At 49.0% G+C, this 19527-nt stretch overlaps 2 protein-coding genes across 11 annotated transcripts in view; one reads left to right on the top strand and one right to left on the bottom strand.

Moving 5' to 3' along the window:
* The first annotated feature begins 2265 nt into the window (after nt 1-2265).
* Nucleotides 2266-15851, top strand: LIG3 (DNA ligase 3). Of its 4 annotated transcripts, none has more exons than XM_030287792.4 (20): nt 2266-2420; nt 2667-3217; nt 3687-3803; nt 4601-4798; nt 5167-5318; nt 6226-6392; nt 7017-7094; nt 7189-7357; nt 7941-8096; nt 8502-8633; nt 9396-9475; nt 9877-9964; nt 10820-10897; nt 11138-11261; nt 11602-11744; nt 12502-12576; nt 13176-13322; nt 14248-14422; nt 15042-15133; nt 15353-15851. In XM_030287792.4, the coding sequence occupies exons 2-20, from the start codon at nt 2686-2688 to the stop codon at nt 15587-15589; spliced, it is 2940 nt and encodes a 979-aa protein (XP_030143652.4). In that variant the 5' UTR covers nt 2266-2420; nt 2667-2685; the 3' UTR covers nt 15590-15851. The 4 variants fall into 4 exon arrangements, with proteins under 4 accessions (XP_030143652.4, XP_030143653.4, XP_072793323.1 ...); XM_030287793.4 differs by having other exon boundaries at nt 15356-15851; XM_072937222.1 differs by having other exon boundaries at nt 2277-2420; nt 2670-3217.
* Nucleotides 15852-16091: 240 nt separating this feature from the next.
* Nucleotides 16092-19527, bottom strand: part of RFFL (ring finger and FYVE like domain containing E3 ubiquitin protein ligase) — a 30034-nt gene continuing 26598 nt past the window's right edge. For 5 of the 7 annotated variants that reach the window (XM_072937224.1, XM_072937227.1, XM_072937226.1 and 2 more), the window contains 2 exons: nt 19069-19134; nt 16092-18568 (listed from right to left, as the gene is read on the bottom strand). In XM_072937224.1, coding sequence (XP_072793325.1) covers nt 18387-18568; nt 19069-19134 — 248 coding nt within the window. In that variant the 3' untranslated portion in view covers nt 16092-18386. The remainder of the gene's footprint in view (nt 18569-19068; nt 19135-19527) is intronic. The other 2 variants (XM_030287794.4, XM_030287796.4) reach the window with 1 other exon arrangement.

The raw sequence follows: 19527 nt of genomic DNA on the forward strand, positions 1-19527 counted from the left end.
CTCTGTGTTCCCAGCAAGCTCTCTCTGAGCACTGCACATCACAGCATCTGAACACCTCATCTTCATCTGGGTTTTGTTTTCTTCCCCTCTAAAATCCCTGTTCCTGCACCCACTCACTGCTGGTTCTGTAAATCATTTCTCAAAGCAATCTGAACTACTAAAAATCAAACCACATTGAAGTCACACATGAAAATTTCAATCCAAATGCACTCAGACAAAAATCTGGAGTGGTGGTCTGGGTGTCTTCCACATAAAGTCCATAGCAGGAAGACCTTTGTGAATCCTTCTGCAATTCCTCTTTTGTGACTCAAAGCTCCCAGTTGGATTTGGTTGGAGGAGCTTGTTTGTCTCTGGTTTTGGGGTTTCCTCCACTTCTGGGCCATGAGGGACAGGAAAGTGCATTTCCATCCTGAGCTTATGGATTGAATGCATTGTCTGAGAGTAAATATTGCAATGTAAAATATTGCAAATGAAAGCAGGCTCTCTGTTCACAGCCAGATCCCAGTGATCAGAAATGCCTATGTCGGATTTTATCCCAATTTTGTGACCAGACACAATTGTTACACTCACTCCCAGCTCCCAACAGTGTGGTTTGTTTGATGTGCTGGGGAGAAGACTGCCTGTAGCTTGCTTTGCAACCAGCTGGAGGCCAGCAAAAAGACAGATATGTGGCTGGGGAAGCAAAATCTCTACCTTATGTCTCATATTCTGCCTTTGAGGTCAGAGACTTGGCCATGTCAACCCACACAGCATCCTTTCCATGGATGAAGGCAGGAATCCAGTGGAGCTGTGTACTGCATCCATTCCAGCCTCCTCAGCAGCCTCCTGGCACAGCACAACAGCACTTCCATCAGAGGAACAGGGGTGGCTGCCACCAGCAGAGAGCCAACAGCTGGGCTGCAGGTGTGTGTTTACCTGTACTGGGATAAAGGGCTGTTCTCAGGAGCCTGCGGTGGTACAGCAGCACCTCAAACCCGCACAAACACAGTGCAAAGGACAATTTTAAGAGATTATAGGGCAGCACTTCAGTCCTGTGCAGGTACTGAGGGCCCAGGTGACATGGCAGCATCTCAAACTTGCACCAGCATGGCACAGCACCCCTGAAGGAACAGCTTCATGAGGATGGGGATAAGGCAGTGGCTCAGTGCACAAACATGGTGTTAGAACTCTTGGAGGGACCACTTCTATGGCCAGGTGATCCATCAGCACCTCCAAGCTGTTAATGCAGCACAGCACTCTTGGTGAGCCATTGTGCCTCAGCCAGGAACAGGGCACCCTTCATACCTGCCTCAGCTTGGTGCAGTGCTCTGGAAAAGCCAACTTTGGGAGGCTGGGAATTCATCATCACCTCAGGGCAGGGGACAGTGCTACAGTGGAGTCAGCCCTGTGGTGGGGACCACCCATCACCTCAGGGCACGGACACTCCCTGCCCCGGGCGCGCTCCCGGTGCCACCTCGGGGCACGGACCCTTGAAGCGATATGCAGAATAAATAAATAGACTCCACAACTCGAGGTAGTTATGAAGTGGGTATGTATTGTCGGCGCCTGGCACAAGTGAGATAACTCTCCGAAATCTTGTGCCCCAAGCTGAAGTTTGCCCCCCAACTTTATTCACAAAGGTGTTCCATTTGCAATACATTACACAACTTTTTATGCATATTCAACCCCTGGCCCCGCCTGTCTTCGCTTCTCATGCTAAATAGGTCCACGCCCTTCTGGGCAGGCGTAGTTTTTTTGTGGGGGCTTTTATGAGGGTCCCTGGTGGTCTTTGAACTATAACCATCATCTTCCTCTGCATTGAACTTTTGAACTCTTCTCCTCTGCGCTTGTGCTTTTGGTCCTTTGCTCTCCTATCTGGATAAGTTCATCATCCTTGACATGTTGGAGACAGAGTGCTTCCTTGTCTGAAGTCTTGGCATTCCTGGTCCTTTCCGGTATTTGTCTTTTTGCAAGAAGCTTTAGAGATCTTTGTTTTTCTTTCCTATGCCTTTTTGTGCAGAGGTTTCTTAAAATTCAACACATGATTCTACAAACATGATACATTCATTTTTGATACATTCATTCTTGATACATTCATTTTGTTAGTTCAAGTGATCTCTGGAAAATCTTTCGTTTCACCCTCCCTGCCCCGGGCGCGCTCCCGGTGCCGCCTCAGCCGCGCCCGAGGCGGGAAAACGCTCCCGGCGCGTGCTGGGGGCGGGGCTATGAGGGCCGACGGGGCGTGGCCTGCGCGCCCGCCCGCCCCCTAGGCCGCCGCTCGGGCAGGAAGGGGCGGGGCCCGGCGCGGCGCGCGCGCGCGGCCCTACGGAAGCCGGGCCGGCGCGCTCGTGTCCCGGCGGCGGCTGAGGCGGCGGCCCCGGCCTGAGGAGCTCGGGGCGAGCCGGGGGTCCGGACGGGATGGCGGCACCGTGAGGAGCTCAGTGAGCGGCGGAAGGGCGGCCTGGGGGAGCCCGTGGTCGGGCCGGGGAGGGCAGGGCGGGAAAGCGGGCTCGGGGCTCGGCTGTGGCGGGAGAGGCCTGGCAGCGAGGAGGGGGCCGTGAGGGGCCGCGCTGTGGGGCAGCGCAGCGGGGGCGATGGCGGCCGCTGCGGAGCGGGTGTGAGGGCTGGGTTGGCCGAGCGGGTCCCGGCGGGCAGGGGGTGCTCAGTGTCGCCTGTGTCGCTCGCAGCAGCCTCAGCGCGGACTGGATGCCCGCGGGCGGCGGGGCGCTGTCACACGCCGCCCGCGCTCTCGGCAGGGCCGCAGCGCTGCTCTGCCCCCGCCCGCAGCTCCGCTTGGCCACAGCGTTCTCCTGCTCCGCCGGAGGCAGCCCCGGGTGCTGGTGGCAGCTGCTGTTCCAGCCTGTCCCTGTGCCATCCCCGAAGCAGCGCGGAGTTACCGGCGCGTCCCCGCTGCCGTTCCCGCTGCGCTCGGCCTGCGCGGCCGCGGAGACCATGGCAGAGCAGCGGTACTGCGTGGACTATGCCAAGCGAGGCACCGCGGGCTGCAAGAAGTGCAAGGAGAAGATCGTGAAGGGGATGGTGCGCATCGGGAAGATCGTTCCCAATCCTTTCACCGAGTCCGGAGGGGACATGAAGGAGTGGTACCATGTCAAGTGCATCTTTGAGAAGCTGGACAAAGCCCGGGCCACTACTAAGAAAATTGAAGATATCACAGATTTGGAGGGGTGGGAAGAGCTGCAGGATGAGGAGAAAGATACAATCAACAAGTACATAGCAGGTGAGGCACGAGGCAGTGCCAGGGTCACTCTTCTCCTTATTTTCAAGTTATACCAGTTGTCACCCAGCTGTGCCTTTGCCATGAAATCCTCGTGGATTTATTTGTGTGGCTTAGGGACAAAGTGTGTGGTGCTGCTCCTATCCTTGCCTCAGCTGTGTAGGAAAGGGAAGAAATGGTCACTTCTGCAGTGACATTCCTCAGTTCATTTGTCACAACTGGTTGTGGATAAGGCTTAGGTGATTTAATTAATAGGCAAATAAAACCCATGGGGAAGCATCAGTTATTTTCATTTCCACATTTTTCTGTGATCTTTAATAAATTACATATTCTTCTAACTTTGAAAAACATCCTTTTTTTTCTCCTCCAATTCCCATTTCTTTTAAGGCTTTTTGCTTTGTAAGCTACATAATATGGCGAGGGATGTATGAGATTATTCCTGACTGCCTCTTTGACCCTTTCTGCTTTCCAGAAGCCAATTCCAAGACTGGAGGTACCCCAAAGAAAAAGGTGATAGTGCAGGCAAAACTCACTGCCACAGGACAGCTGACCACAAAAGATCCACCAAAGAAATTCTCTGGATTCAGTGGTAAGAATTAAGAAACTGGTTCTGGGAAATTAATTTATTTTAATCTCAGCATCAGGAGGTGTTTCATCTTGGCTCAGATCAGTAGGTTTTTATTTACAGATGATTTAGGGGTTTTTAATTCTGGTTTGTCAGTGCTTTCTTAGGCTGTCAGTCTTGAAAGAACATCTTGAAAGATGTTTGGATTTCTACTTTTCCGAAGGAAACAAGGTTCTGCCATGACCCACATTGTCAGGCTGACTGGCTCATTGCAGCCAAACTGAAGACATAGGCTAAAGTTGTCCCATGTGGAGCTCAAAATCTGGAAAAAAAACTGCTGAGGAGTTCTCAGTTGTGTTCGTGGAAAAGAAAACTTGTCCTGAGGAGCAGCTGCCAGCAGGACAGTCCCATCTGTGAGCTCTGACTGACCTGACACCCACCTGGAGCCACAGCAGAGCCAAAGACATCATCTCGAGAGGATGGGGATGTATTCCCCAATTTTAGAAATTACCTTAGAGAAGTGTCTTGCTTTGAAGGCTAAAAACCTATAAAGTAGAAAAAAAATCACTAAAACAGAGGCATCTGGAAGGAGAAATTAATTTTCACCGTGATTTAGCCATATTTTTCTGGTAGAACTAAGATCTAGGAAATTCTGGTGTGATGTGAAGGGTAAAAATAGTTGCAAGGTTTTATAAAAGTCATAAATTTTAGCTCTGAAGCTTCGCCAGCACACTGGGATTGTTCCCAGCTTGCGAGGCAGAGAAAATTTCAACATTTGCTCCGTGTTGTTAAAAAAACAACTTGTAGTGTGTTTGATGCAGCTAAGCCAAAGAATTCAGAAGATGCCCCTGCAAACCCTGCCCAGAAGCCCAGCCTGTCTGCAGCCAGGTGTGATCCCAAGCACAAGGACTGCCTGCTGCGGGAATTCCGCAAGCTCTGCGCCATGGTGGCTGAAAAGCCAAGCTACAATGTGAAAACTCAGATCATCCAGGACTTCCTCAGGAAGGGATCTGCAGGAGGTATGGCTCCAGCTGGGAATTCTCAGCTCTCTCAGAATCAGCTTCAAAGGTTGATCTCTAAAGGAAAGGGGAAATTCAGATCTGTTGTGTGGTGCTAGCCTTGTGCTGTGGTGATTTCTGAACTGTGGTGGTAATCTTTGAAAAGTGAACTCCTTGAATAGTAAATTCAGACAAAAATGACTCAGTCAGGTGCTGTAGGTGCCAAATTTAGTGCTGAGATCAGATTTAGAGGCAAATTGTGGCTATTTTCCCTAAGAATTCCAAGCTCCAACTGTGGGTTTTATCCCCAGGGTTTGGACATAACCGACAAGAGCCTGGACATGAAAATAAATCGTCACTGCTATAATGTGGTTTTGTTTTTTTTCCAGATGGTTTTCATGGTGATGTATACCTGACCATTAAGATGCTGTTACCAGGTGTCATTAAAATAGTTTACAACTTGAATGATAAGCAGATTGTAAAGCTGTTCAGCAGGATTTTTAACTGCAACCAGGAAGAAATGGTCCGGGACCTGGAGCAGGTGAGTGCAGAGAGCAGCTCTCTTAATTTCTGCTGTTCAGCTGTTTGCTTATTCTGTATTGAAATTCTGTAATGGTTTAGGTTTTTTACTCCTTAGCTTGACTGTTAGAATGGGAGCTGGTGATTTATTTGGGTTTTCCTTGGCTTTAGCAGTTTTCATAGCATTTTCTGCCATCTGGAACCTGTAGAAAACCATGTTTGAATGGAAAGCAGGATAAGAATTCATCTGGCAAAGCTTTAGAAAGCAAGACTAAAATTATCTAGGCGAGGTGGGCTGGATCTGTTTGTCTAAACTCCTTTGTCTGGCACATTGCTACAGAACTGAGTTATATTACTCTTTTTGTACCATCACATATCAAAACCTGGGATTCAATTAACAGACCTGTCACTGGCAGCTGCAGGTGGTTAATACAATTAAGCTGCTACAATTGCAGGTGCTCAGTTGTGCATTGAGTCCCTATGCACAGGAGCTGGTGATTGACTGTGCACTCCCTGATTCACTGCAAGGTGCAGAAAAGGGGTGAATTAGATAAAAAAAGTAATTCTTTCATCTCTGTTCATTGCCTTGCTGTGTGCTGCCTTCTAGTGACGTCACTAGCATGTCCCATGTCCTTGGATTTACAAGTGGATTCATCCCGAGGAAATAAAGGGTCTATGCTGCTGCAGCAGTGAAAAATAGAGCCATGAGATGATGCTGGTACTCTTAATTACCTTTCTTGGCAAATTAAACAGCTGAGCAGCTTTATGTGTCGTGGCAGCTTCCTTAAGTGTTTGATTCTGATTTCTTCATGCAATCCCAGCATCACTCCTATCCTTTATCCTCACTGGAACCATGCAGAATCCCCAGTAGCACCCCCATTCTCTGTCCATGGCTCTCATCCACACCCTGGTGTTGTTTTTGGAGACAGGGAGATGTTTCTGAGACCATACGGATCTTCTTCGAGCAGAGCAAGACCTGTCCTCCAGCAGCCAAGAGCCTCCTGACCATCCAGGAGGTCGATGAGTTCCTCATCCAGCTGTCCAAGCTCACCAAGGAGGATGACCAGCAGAGTGTCCTGCAGCAGATCAGTCGCAGGTGAGGGAAGGAACCAGCCTCTGAATGTTTGCCCAAGCACTGGAGTGGTTCTCTACAAGCTGGAGTAGGTGAAAAATTAATCATGAGCCGCCACTGAACTTAATTAGCATCTGTAAGCTGCTGTTAGTGGTGTGATTGAGACACCTTGACAGCAGTGGAGAGCATTTATGGCTCTTGATCATGCTAGAGAACTTTGTCCCTGCCTGTCAGGACACTTCAATCAAACAAGTGATTTGCAGTAACACCCTAATGGTGCTTAGCTGTTAATTAAGTTGCTGTTCTTAAGCGTGTTGGGAAAAGCCTTCAAGTAGTAGTTCAGACAAAGATTTTTGGTCTGGCTCAATTTGTGTTGATTTGAGGCTGAGGATTTTCTGATCACTTACTCTTGATGCATTGATTAATTAAATTTTGGAAGGTACATCAACACTGAGGCAGAATTAATGTTGGCATCAAGATGCTAGAAAGCTTTTTGGATATTCCCTTGTGCCTCTAAGGTGTCACTATTAACATGATTGGTTAAACCCTCTACAAAGGGAGGGCCTTTTTTTAAAGAGATCTGGATGAGTCTCTTCTTTTCAGCTGGAAAGTTCATCTGACAACTTTGCTGAATCTTCTCTTCCTCAGGTGTACAGGCAACGACCTGAAGTGCATCATCAGGCTAATTAAGCATGACTTGAAAATGAATGCTGGAGCAAAGCACGTGTAAGTGACAGCGACGCAGAAGTGCCCATTTCCTGAGGCAGCAGCAGCAGCAGCAGCCCTGAGGCTGATCAGTGCTCCCCTCTCTGTGCTGCAGGTTGGACGCTCTGGACCCCAACGCCTACGAGGCGTTCAAGGCCTCGCGGAACCTGCAGGACGTGGTGGAGCGGGTGCTGCAGAACCAGCAGGAGGCAGAGAAGGTGCCGGGGCTGAAGAGGACCCTGAGCGTGCAGGCCTCGCTCATGACCCCAGTGCAGCCCATGCTGGTAGGTTGGGCTCCTCCTGGCAGAGACTCCCAGCTGGGAGCATCAGGAGCCAGGGCAGTGGCTGTGCAGTGTGTGCTGGCTCTGCAGGGCTCGCTGCTGTTTAATGCCAGCTTAGAAAGCATCTCCTACCACCAGCCCAAATATCTGATACACTCAGTACCTGCACCTTCAGTGCCACTGCCAAGCTAATACCGTCCCTTGCTCTCAGTCTTTTGTATTTGTTGTCATTGCAGAAGTTGATCCTTTCTCTGGAAAGAGTCTAAGCTTTCCAGTGGATTAAAGATTCAAATAGGTCTGGCTTTTTGTGTGAACAAAGCAGAGTTAAATAATTACTTCTGCGCTGAGCACACTCCTACAGAAGGCTCAGTTTAAAGCATTTGGAGGGGATAAGCACTGAAAAGCTGTAATTATCTGGGCATATGCAGATATTAGTAAGTGAATTATTAAGGAAAACTTGGACTTGCTGACAGAGGTTCTGGACAAAAAGCTCTACAAGGGGATCCATTGTAGCTCATTCATGAACTCGGGTAAGAGTAGCTTTATTTTCCATGTGTCACTGGGTTTTGGCCCTCTCTGTGCCCAGGCTGAGGCCTGCAAGTCCATCGAGTACGCCATGAAGAAGTGTCCCAACGGGATGTACGCCGAGATCAAGTACGACGGCGAGCGCGTGCAGGTGCACAAGAACGGGGATCACTTCAGCTACTTCAGCAGGAGCCTCAAGCCTGTGCTCCCCCACAAAGTAAGCACCTGGGCACTGACCACCCCTTCTGCCAGCTCCCCCACTGCATTCCCAATTGTCTCCTTCTATAGTTTCCTTCTCATTCCTAATATATATGGATGTGGAAAAGCAACGCTTAAAACTGTAATCATTTAATTCTGATGCATGTTAGGAGCTTGGAATTAAATTTCATCTGTCTGCTGTAGAATCTTCTCTGTACACTGCAGTTTGGGAGCCTTGGTGCCGGTTGGGTGACCTGGTTCTGTTTATTAAAGCCTCATTTTTCTATTTGTAAACTGCTGTGGGTACCACAGAAGTGCAGATGTGCCACATGTGCCTCATATACTTGTGGAGAAAACACCTGCATTGGAGTGAATCCCTCTCTTCAGCCAGTTTTTTTGTATTTTGTTTTTTTCTTTTCCCAAGGTAGCCCATTTTAAGGATTTCATCCCGCAGGCTTTCCCTGGTGGGCAAAGTATGATTCTGGATTCAGAAGTTCTCCTGATTGACAATAAAACTGGCAAGCCACTTCCTTTTGGGACTCTTGGTGTGCACAAGGTAAAAAATAAATTAAATAAAAATGTTTTTTGTGTTTGGAGGCTGTTACTCTGCTGACTTCAACACAATCTGTTATCACAGGATAATTTCAGAGCTCTGATGCTTGTTAGAGCATCTGGGGAAAAAAAGATTTTTGAGAAGGCTGATATTGAAAAGCTACTGCTCTAATACAGTAGATTTGCTATTAACCTGGTCACTGGCAGGATATTAACAGAACTTAATTTCAAGGTATTAATATTAAAATACTAATTTTAAATTACTATTACCGTAATATTAAAAAAATCTTTGGAAAATCTTGCAATTCTGTCATTGTTTCTCATGGCTTGAGCAAAGTATGGCAGCCTGGGAGACCACAGGGATGCAGTGATTATTCCATACAAATGTTATGTAGTGCTTGTGTCTAGACTGAATGGGGGCGAGGAAAAGGACAGGAAAATGAAAATTAATCTATAAGTGCTTAAGTTAAAAGTAGTCATTAATCTGCTTTGTGTAGAAATGTGGGGTTTTTTGCACAGATGTTTCGTTGCCCAAGACCATTAATATTTTTAGGATTATTTTCCATTCCTAGGAAATGAACACTTTTTTATGTTCTTAGCTTGTGCTTGGACACATTCAGTATAAAATCTTAATTCTCAGAATGCTTCTTTTAGAAGAGGCATAAGCTTATCATACCTAAACTGTTACAGAGATAAAAATCCATCATTTCATTAATTTGCTAAAACTGTTTGCTGTGACTGCAGAATCCTGTTAATTGTATTTCAGAAAGCTGCTTTCCAGGATGCCAACGTTTGCCTCTTTGTGTTTGACTGCATCTACTTCAATGACATCAGCCTGATGGACAGGTGTGGCTGGCAGGGGAGAGTGCCTGGGCTGGTTTCCTGGGATGAACTGGCTGGAAAACCCCACTAATGCAGACAGACCGGTTCCCCTGGGCTGTCAGACTGGCCACTCACTGGGAAATCAGGGCAGCATGGGAGGGACCTTGCTGTGCCAAGGAGTTTTTCTCTGGAGCTCCTCTTGCTCTCCAAAACACTGGGATGAGCTGCATCTCAGCTGCTCATCTCACATCCTCTAAACACACTGTTATCATTGGAATTGCCATTCTTTCACTTCCTGGAGGAAAGTAAGAGCTAGTTGTCCTCTCTGGAGCTCTCTAGGGTGAATGATTTAATGACTTTAATGGGTTTTTTCAATGTTCCTGTTGGATTGCTGCTTGTCCCTCACTGTCCATGCCCTGTTCTAGGCCCCTGTGTGAACGGCGCAAGTTCCTCCACGACAACATGGTGGAGATCCCCAACAGGATCCTGTTCTCAGAGATGAAACATGTCACAGTGAGTCCAGTGTGTCCCTACAACCCTCACCCTGCTCCTCCAGCACTTGGCTTTTTTATGATTAACTCTGCAAATTCACCCTGGCAAAATGGTTCTCCTTCTGCTCGGTGTGCAAGACTTCTTGAGCCAGCATTGTATTCCCATCTTTTCCTGGCCCCAGCCCCTTCAGTATAATCCTAACTTGCATACTTCAGGTTTTATGGCTTGTTAATGATTTTAGCCGCTGTCACTCTGACCCTGTTAGGAGTTAAATCCTGCTGTCACTCAGTGCAGAGCTGTGACTGAGCCTGATTGAAGGGAGCCAGACTGTGCCACTTCCCAAACTGATAGCTTCAAGTGCCACACAGCCTTGAGACATCCTGGCTGCTAAATCCTACATTTAGGCAGCAGCATGCTGGGATTTTCCTTTAATTCTGCACAAGCCTGATGTCCCATTATTTTTCCCCATTGCTGCTGATTTCTGTGGCACCTTGGCTTTGGTGGAGAATGCTTGGACATTTTGGGCAGAAGGTTCGTAGGTCCCAAGGCAGTTGGATGGGGAAGGAAGCAGGCACTGCTGGCTGAGCAAATATGGTTTGGGACGTACTGGGACACAGCCAGTGGGGCAACCATGTCTCTGGGGGGTGTTTTTTAACCAGACAAACCTTCTCTTCTGGGGACATATTCCCAGCTTAGTCACTGGGTGTGCAGCAAAGAGAACATGTACAGGATCCCTTTTGTAAAACCATTGTGAAAGTACCTCTTCCTCTCTCTGCAGTTGCTCTGGGTTTTGTGCACCACTGCTCCAAACACAAAGCCTGAAGAGCTCAGCCCTTTTTACAGTCCTGGGCTAACCATGATCCCTCTCCTTTGCAGAAAGCTGCAGATCTGGCAGACATGATCACCCGGGTCATCCGGGAGGGGCTGGAAGGGCTGGTGCTGAAGGATATAAAGGCAAGTTCCCCTTCACTCTGTACTGCTGTCAGCTGGGAGTTTGGGAATGACAACAGAGTCAGCATCACACACTGAGCATTCTGGAAACATCTCTGGGCTCCTCTCAGTGCTGACATCCAGTCCAAGCTGCTCCTCCTGTTGTGCTCAGGAGCTGCTGAGCTGGGTAAAGGGCAGGGCAGTCTGAGAAGCTGCTGCCCACCAGGGGATCTCTCTGAGGGGGCTCTGCCTTCCTTTGCACAGGGTAATTACGAGCCAGGGAAACGCCACTGGCTGAAGGTGAAGAAGGATTATCTCAACGAGGGAGCAATGGCTGACACTGCTGACCTGGTGGTGCTGGGGGCTTTCTATGGACAAGGCAGTAAAGGTAGGTCTGGAGGTGGCTTAAGTCAGAGATCTGTCTGTTCCAGGAACTCCCAAGGTTTTCCTGTCCCAGAACTCCAGAATGAGGGTGGCTGGAGCAGTGGTTACCAGCTGCAGCCCATCATGTCCTTGCTGTGCCTTTGCTGTGGGCTGCTTGGCACAGCAGGGCTGGAGGTGTTGGGCTGGGCTGTTGCACAGTGCAGAGGCTCTGTTCAGCTTTGTGAGCGGCCCTGCAACCATCACAAGCCCAGGCCCCTTTGACTCCCAAAGATACAAAAGGGTTTTGGCTCAGAAAAGCTGTGGCTTGTCCTGTGCAAGGTGTGAACCTTGCTGTCCCTGTGCAGGTGGGATGATGTCCATCTTCCTCATGGGCTGCTACGACCCCAAGACTGAGAAGTGGTGCACGGTGACCAAGTGCGCTGGTGGCCACGATGATGCCACCCTGGCACGTCTGCAGACAGAGCTGGACATGGTGAAGATCAGCAAGGTGAGAGGGGGGAGCCCAGGGATGCTCAGCTGCCCTCGAGGTGCTGCTTCACTGCAGGGTGGAGGTGCCCTGCCAGGAATGAATCAGAGTTGAAGCACATCAAGCACTTGACACAAGTGAGGTGTTAGAGCAGCCAGCTCCTGGAGGAGGCACTGCCTGGGATCTGTACCCAGACACTCAGTGGGAAGCCAGGCACCATCTGTTTCCTGCTAGGATGAGGTTTTGTTGGGAAGATGGCAATTTTTTATCTGGATTTTTTGGCACGTTGTGATTGGCAAAGGCAGTCACTAGATGGGGCTGTGGGAGGGAAATGCTCAGTCAGGCTCTGGTCTGGTGGCTCCATAACCTGGGGTTGGAGTTAAGATTTCTGTCAGTGGTTTATCTTGCTTTCCAAGGCTGGACAAATAAACAGAGAGCTGAATTTTAATATCACCTTGACATCCTGAAGGCCATTTGCATCAAGGTTGTAGAATCTTTAAAAAAAAAAAGGGTAGTTTTACATTAATCACAATTGGATCAACTTCTTGTTTCACACACAAAATTACAGGAGTTGAGGGCTGTGTTTCAGGCAATACTTGTGATTTTCTAGATGAAAGAAATGGCTGCAGATCAGTGCAAATTCCATCCATGCAAAGGCAATGTAATACCTCTATGCTGATCTACTTCTAGGTTGTGTTTAAGCAGCTTCTTTTGTAGAGTTAGGTTTATATATGATGATAAGTGTCAATGATTTGAATTTTGTGCTTTTAATTAATAGGATCCTAGTAAAATTCCAAGGTGGCTAAAAATTAACAAAATCTACTACCCAGACTTCATTGTCCCAGATCCAAAGGTAAGTGCTCTCATAATCATTTAACATTTCCCAGCCCTTATTCTGCAATCCTCTATAAATCCTTTAGAAGGACAACTTAGAAGTTGTCTCTGTTACAAAATAAATCTTCATACTTGGAATGGGAAATTAAGCACAAGTTTTTATCTCTCAATCTTGCAGGTGCATTTGAGGCTAAGAGCTTCATGAAGAAATGACACCTGCAGCAGTTTTGGGAAATATTCTTGTGCATTAAATCCCTTCCAGAAGTGAGCTTGCTTTAAATTTGAGATATAAGAAATCTGACTGAAAAGGGTTAAAACACAAAGGGTTTCTTAAATCTGACTTAAAAGGGTTGAAACTACAACCCACAAGTTGCTGTTGTTGTAGGGAGTGTGTCAGTATGCTCTGTATGCCTGAAGGAGAAGGTATCACTTAGAAATTGGCTTAGTGAAGGATCCTGGCTTGGAGGAAAAGTAGGTTTGAATAAAGAGGGTGACCAGCAAGGTCACTTTGTGTACATGGAGCCGTGCTGGGGAGGAGAGTGAGTGGGGTGAGGCACTTTGAGCTGGCTCCTGAGAGGGAGGACACGGGGGTGACGTGGTTTCCCCCTGTGTGTGCAGAAAGCGCCGGTGTGGGAGATCACGGGGGCCGAGTTCTCCAAGGCCGAGGCGCACACTGCGGACGGGATCTCCATCCGCTTCCCGCGCTGCACCCGCATCCGCGACGACAAGGACTGGCAGACTGCCACCAACCTGCAGCAGCTCAAGGTGGGTCAGCACGGGGCCCTGCAGCTTCAGACAAATCACAAATCACTGCTGCCTGTCACGGCACCTTCTGGTTTCCCTTCATGCCAGGCTTGGGCTGGGTTGTTCTGCTGGAGGCCTCCCAGGTCCCTTGAGCTGTTGTGGTGTTGTGCCCTGTCAGAGAAGTCTCTGTGGGCAGTTGTTTCCATCAGCTCTTGTGGCAGGGTGAGGAATTGCCTTCCTCAGAGGTGACCACAGAATTACAGCATGAACTCAGTTGGAAAAGACCTTTTGAGAGCATCAAGGCCAACCTGTGACCTAACACCTCCCCAGCAATTAAACCAGGCCACTGAGTGCCACATCCAGGCTTTTTTTAAATACGTCCAAGGATGGTGACTGACCTTTGTTCTCGTCATACTCACTCAGTTTCTCAGCACTTGCTGAGACTGGGAGAGGCATTTGGGAAGTGTCTGTGGGTATCCTGGGGCACAGGGACCAAGTGGCACCAGCCAGGACCCCTGGGCTGCAGCCAGCCCTGGCAGTGGGAAAGCTGGGGAGCTCTGTGCTCGGGGGAGCTGCTGCAGTTTGGGGCTGGCAGCAGCTGCCAGGGCTGCTGTGCCATGGAAAGCAGGAGCGATGCAGCTCCCAGAGCCTGCCAGGATCCCCATGGGGAGGAGAGAGGAGCAGACCCCTCTGCAGATGGGCCCTGCTCATCCTTCAGGCTCTTGCTCTGTTGCAAATGATGTGGATGTGGCTTTTGCTCCTCCCTTAATGCCAGAGAGGGGTGGAATGCAGGGAGCTGGGACAGAGGTGACAGGAAAATGACTGCAGAGAGGTGCAGGAAGAAAGGCTTTTGAGCAAACACTTCAGGGAGGAGAACACCAGAGCAGTCCGTGCATCACAGCTCGTGTCCCGTGTCAGATGTGATCAGGGCTGTTTCTCTGGGCAGGAGCTGTACCAGCTCTCCAAGGAGAAGGCTGATTTCAGTGTTACAGCTGGGGAGGAAGATGAATCCACAGCTGGCAGCAGTGGAGAGAATGATGGGAATTCCAGGTCTTCCACACCTCACAGCAGTATTAAGAGTCCCCCAAGCAAGTCACCTGCAAAAGCCCAGAAGGAAGAAGGTAAGATGATGGTGCTTTCAGGAAGGAGTTCTCTGTGCTTGGGGCAGGCTGGCTCTGGGTCTTTGCCTTCTGTCAGAGACTTGATGGTCCCACCTTTCATGTGGATCTCAGGGTTAATGGTCAAAGCTGTTCAGATCCTCGGTTTGGCCCTGTATGAATTTAGTAGCCACAGCTCTGAGATGTCCTGGGATTGGGAAAAGAGGGATGGAAACAGCTCTGATGATGCTGTTCAGGTTGGTGTTCACTGCTCCCATGTCTGCAGGTCACAGCCCTTTGGTTAGAGCTTGTTGGCCATGAGCCAGTATTTAATTTGATTTGGATGGGATTCATGTGGATTAAAGGAAACGTGGCTGGAGGTGATTTCCTGGTGAATTGAGCTGGAACATGAAGCAGATTGCTGAGCAGTTTCATAGAGTGGTGACAGCACGGAGGGGAGGTGGCAGCAGCAGCCTGGGAATGGGGCAGTACAAAAATGTGTCTCACTAGTGACAGTAATTCATGGAATTTCCAGAAAAAGGGGAGGAAACTTTTCCCTTCCACTCTTTACTCTTTCCCCCAACATTCATACACAACCAGCATCTGGACAGAGCACGTGCACGAGCCAAATTTCTGTTTTTAGACAGCAAAGGAATCATTGGATCCCCTCAAAAATCCGAGGAGAAACGAGGGGAGAAGAGAAAAGCATCTGAGATGGAGGACAACGGGAAGAAGGTACAGACAGCACCCACAGCAGGGTGGGGGGCGGCTGGGGCAGTTGTGGTCTGTTCACTCCCATTCCAAGGAATGCCTGTCCATTTCCATTCCAAGGAATGTCCACTTCATTCCAAGGAATGTCCACTTCATTCCAAGGAATGTCCAGTTCATTCCAAGGAATGCCCACTTCATTCCAAGGAATGCTTTGCCCGAGCTCTGTTTCTCCTTCCCCCTCAGCAGCCGCTGCTGGACATTTTCACGGGGGTGAGGCTCTACCTGGCGCCCTCGGTGAAGGACTTTGACCGAATCCGCCGCTACTTCATCGCCTTCGACGGGGACCTGGTGTGTGAGGGGGACACGGCCTCGGCCACCCACGTGCTTGGGGACACTGCTGGCAGCCCCGGGGCCCAGCGGGTGACTGCCAGGTGGATCTGGGAGTGCATCCGCAAGCGCAGGCTGCTGGCCCCGTGCTAGCACTGAGCAGCTGGGCCAGGGAATGGGGAGATCCCTCCATGCAGATGTGGATAGACAGGCAGTGCCCTCAGAAGTAGCTACAAAGAGCCAGAGCAGCCCTATGGAATGAATTAAAAAAGTTGTCTGAAGAAATGTCACTGCTGAATCCCATTTTCCTGCCCGTACTGTAGACTGCTGCCTGTATCCAGGTGCTGGTTTAGTCTCCTTGGGTTTTTAAAATTTGGGTATTTTTATAGATAAATAAAACTGAAGCAGCTTCTTCTTTGCTGTCAGGACTCATTTTCCAAAGGTTCTTCTCTTCCTGCTCAGGAAAAGAGAGCAGCAGCTCCATGGGACTCTTGCCTGTGGTGCCAAGGTCATTTGTGTTGTCAGGCAATTTTTTTCTCCTCCACCTCTTCTGTACCCCCCCACTAACAGCATTTCAGCACCTGGAATCCCAATTTCTGGCTGAGGTTCAGCAGTAGCTGTAGGATCTCTGCTTGTAACAGAGTCAGAAACAAAGTTAACTAAATCACAATTCAACTTTATTATAAAATTATAAACCAGACTTCTGTACCAAAACTAGTAAGTTGAACTGTCATAGTACCAGAGAATTTAACAGTGAATAACATGCCCTTTCAAGTAGAACATTAAGTTTTAAAGTCTTTAAACAATGTACAGTGTACATAAAGCACATAAATATTTCCATTTACTTTATTAGTTCAGAACATTATATTCCTTTGGATCATTAATCAGTTTCCTCCAGGTTTTCATTTTCCTTTAAAAACAACTCACTCATATCCATAAGAGAATCCATTTTTATACGTGAAACAAGAGTCCTCCATTCACAAAGCACATTTTGAAGTCACAGGGTGGGTGGATCTTCTCATCCCTAAAATTTCAGGCATTGATCTGCAGCTTGATTTAATTGCTGTAGAAAATTAAGCCTACCCTATACAAGGAAAAGTACATCTATCCATAGGGGAATCATCTTCCTGCTAAACTCCCCCAGCCCTGAGTTCATTGAAAAATACGACAGCATGAATTTTCACAGTGGATTTCCTAAAAGAGGCTTTGAGCACGTTGTGTATTCATTCCTGCAGCTCTTCAAGGTCCCTGTGCTCTCCAGAGCCAGCAGTCACTTTCTACCTGCCCTTCTCTCTGTCGTGCTGCTCTGACTTGTTCAGTTTGTTCTCATGCTGGATCTGTTAAACCTTAAATCAGAGATTACAGAACAGCCTGGCCTGGGACAGAGGTACAACTCAGAATGCCGAGTTCGGTCAATGCAGCAGCTGCTGCAGTTTTGTGGAGTTCTGGGAGCACCTCAGTGAGAAATCCCTGGCGCTCTCCTGCTGCCTCCCCAGCCCTGGATTTCTCATCCTGGCCCTGTTTTGGCTGCAGTGCCCAGAGCAAATCCCTGCACTGGCTGCTCCTGGAACTGCCCTGTGCAGAGCACAGCAGCTGAATGCACTGTTGGCATCCTTGCCGCTGCACAGGAGCTCTGCTGCTGTCCCTGCAGCTGCACTGCAGTGCCCAGGAGCTGTGAGGGGAGTTTGTGCTGTTCCCTGCTGGCAGCCAGCTGAACATGGAGCCATCCCCTGTCCCCAGAGCAGCCAGGACAGCTCAGCCTCAGCTGCCCTGCAGCGAGGGGACAGTCCTGTGGACACTGAGGGCAGCAGGATGCTCAACCAGCCCTGAAGCCCTGACTGCCTGCAGGCCACTGAGGGGAAAACACACAGTTACAGTCACCTCCTGCAAGAACTGCCAGACTGCTCTAGCAAACCTCTTCCAGCCAAACACACTGCCCAGGAGAGCTGGCAGGGATCAGGCCACAGCCTCTCCCCACCCTCACCTCACCAGCAGAAAGGACAAAACTGCTTTTGATAAGCAGTGGAAGGTAACAGAACTGTAAAACAGTCCTGGGGAGGACGGGCAAGCTGATCTGCAGTGGAGATGGCTCCTGGATCCAAGGGACACAAAGGCTTTCTTCCATGAGTCCCTTCTAAAAAAAGACAAAGTCACCTGCACTTAAATATGATTGTGTAGCAGTGGAGTCCTCACTAAACCCTGGGGAAGACTCAAGCCTTGGATTCGTGGCTCCCTCAGTGAGGGCAGTTCAGTTTGAGCCCCACCTCTGGCACGTGCTGTGAAGTCAAAGTCGACAAAATCAAACCAGAACCCTCCCTCTGGCACAGAAACAAAAACCCAGCACACAGAGCAAGGCTGAGCCTTCCCAGCCTCCCTCCCCAACAGTTTTCAAATAGTACAAAGACAACCTTGATATAAAATTACACATTTTTCCACAATTGCACTAGGCTGGAATTAGGGAAAGCAGGGATGGTCTGCCTGTCCTGCAAGCATAACAATTTTACATTAAATTAAAAATAAAAGTACAATTAACAAGCACAGTAACATTTTAATCTTTGAAAATCGAGTTGTTGCTGGGCATAGCCTGAGCAGCAAAACAAAGGACACTTTTTGAGACCCCAGTTCACTTTTATTATTCAGAGATAAATACAAAGCCTCTGGAGCTGATCTTCCTGGTGGAAAGCTGGGCATCCATCTGTCCTCAAATTTTCCTAGGATGGAGGTGGTTAATGATTGCTGGCAATGAGCTCCAAGGAGTCCAGGCACTGTGGTGTAAAGCACGATGGTGGGATGAGCAGAGTCGGGCATGGCTTGAGCAGAGCACTTTTCCCCAGGCTTCCTGCTTGCCTCTCCTGCAGCTGATCTCCAAGGCAGCTGTGGCAGGGATGTTTCCCTTTCCCCAGGAGCACTGAGGCTTTAAGGCACAGCAGCCCCGAGCCCAGAGCCACCTCTATGTCCTGAAGACGTGCACGGCCCTGATGACGTACTGGCGGCAGATGGGGCACTCGCTCATGCGCTTCCCGCACTTGGTGCACGTCACCATGTGCCCACACTCCAGCAGCACGCAGTCGATGGGAGCATCCATGCAGATCCTGCACAGGTTGTCCTCGGTGCTGGGGGGCCCAGCACCACCTGAGGGGACAGGAGAGCACGGAGGGGTCAGACAGAGGGAGGTGTGAGGGGTTGGTGCCATCCCAGTTGGCTCTGCTGAAGGGATTCCCCAAGGGAAAAGGTGTGCAAAGGAATTCCCCTTGTGGCTGCTCCATCGGCTGCCAAGGAGCAGAAGTTGCAGCTTTTACACAGTGAATTCTGTGAGATGGAAACAAATACCACTGAGATTCTCAGTGATGAGGCAAATGAAGCAACATGGGTCTCTTCCCAAGTAATAGCACAAGAGGGAATGACCTCAAGCTGTGCCAGGGAGGTTCAGACAGCAATTTTTCCTGATACTCATTTGCAAGCTCTGGAACAGGCTGCTCAGGGCAGTGGTGGCATAAACAACCCTGGGGGCTGGGGGGGTTAAAAGCCATGTGGATGTGGCATTTGGGGACATGGTTTAGGCAGTTCTGGTTGGACTGGATCTTAGAGGGTTTTTCCCAATAAACAACTCCATGATTAAGGATCTCACTCACCAGTTTGATCATCAGTGTCCAAAACTGCAACAGAAGAAGAGAGGGATTTAGTGAGAATCTGAAAAGCTGGGAGAGAAGTGTTACCAGGCAGAGGCTGAAAACCTCGAGGGAGTTGCTAAACCAAAACTGCTTTTTGCTGATCACCATGGGAGGTTCAGGCTGGGCTCTGATCAGGACAGGTTCAACAACTGACAAGAACTTTCTCCAATACTGAGCTTACAGAACTGTTAAAGCTTCCCACAGATAAGGGATCCAAAGGGATGTCTCAATTTTTAAGACAGCCTTGGAATGTGTGCAGAGTTTGGCTTCCCAGTGCTGCACCTGCAGCAGCCCTCTGCCAGTTCCTCTGCTGCTACACAATCACCAAGTGATTGAACACAGACACAGAGTGAGTGAGGGAGAAGGATATATTGCATCAAAAGCACAAGATAATGAGAGAATGTAACCCCAAAATTGCTG

Source organism: Taeniopygia guttata, chromosome 19, assembly GCF_048771995.1.
Source record: "Taeniopygia guttata chromosome 19, bTaeGut7.mat, whole genome shotgun sequence".
Lineage (NCBI taxonomy): Eukaryota > Metazoa > Chordata > Aves > Passeriformes > Estrildidae > Taeniopygia > Taeniopygia guttata.

Coding starts and splice junctions, on each gene's coding strand:
- LIG3 (XM_030287792.4), top strand. CDS start 2,686: ATGCCCGCGGGCGGCGGGGCGCTGTCACACGCCGCCCGCGCTCTCGGC. Junction 9,965..10,819: donor CAGAGATGAAACATGTCACA/GTGAGTCCAGTG, acceptor TCTCCTTTGCAG/AAAGCTGCAGATCTGGCAGA. Junction 15,134..15,352: donor TGGAGGACAACGGGAAGAAG/GTACAGACAGCA, acceptor CTTCCCCCTCAG/CAGCCGCTGCTGGACATTTT.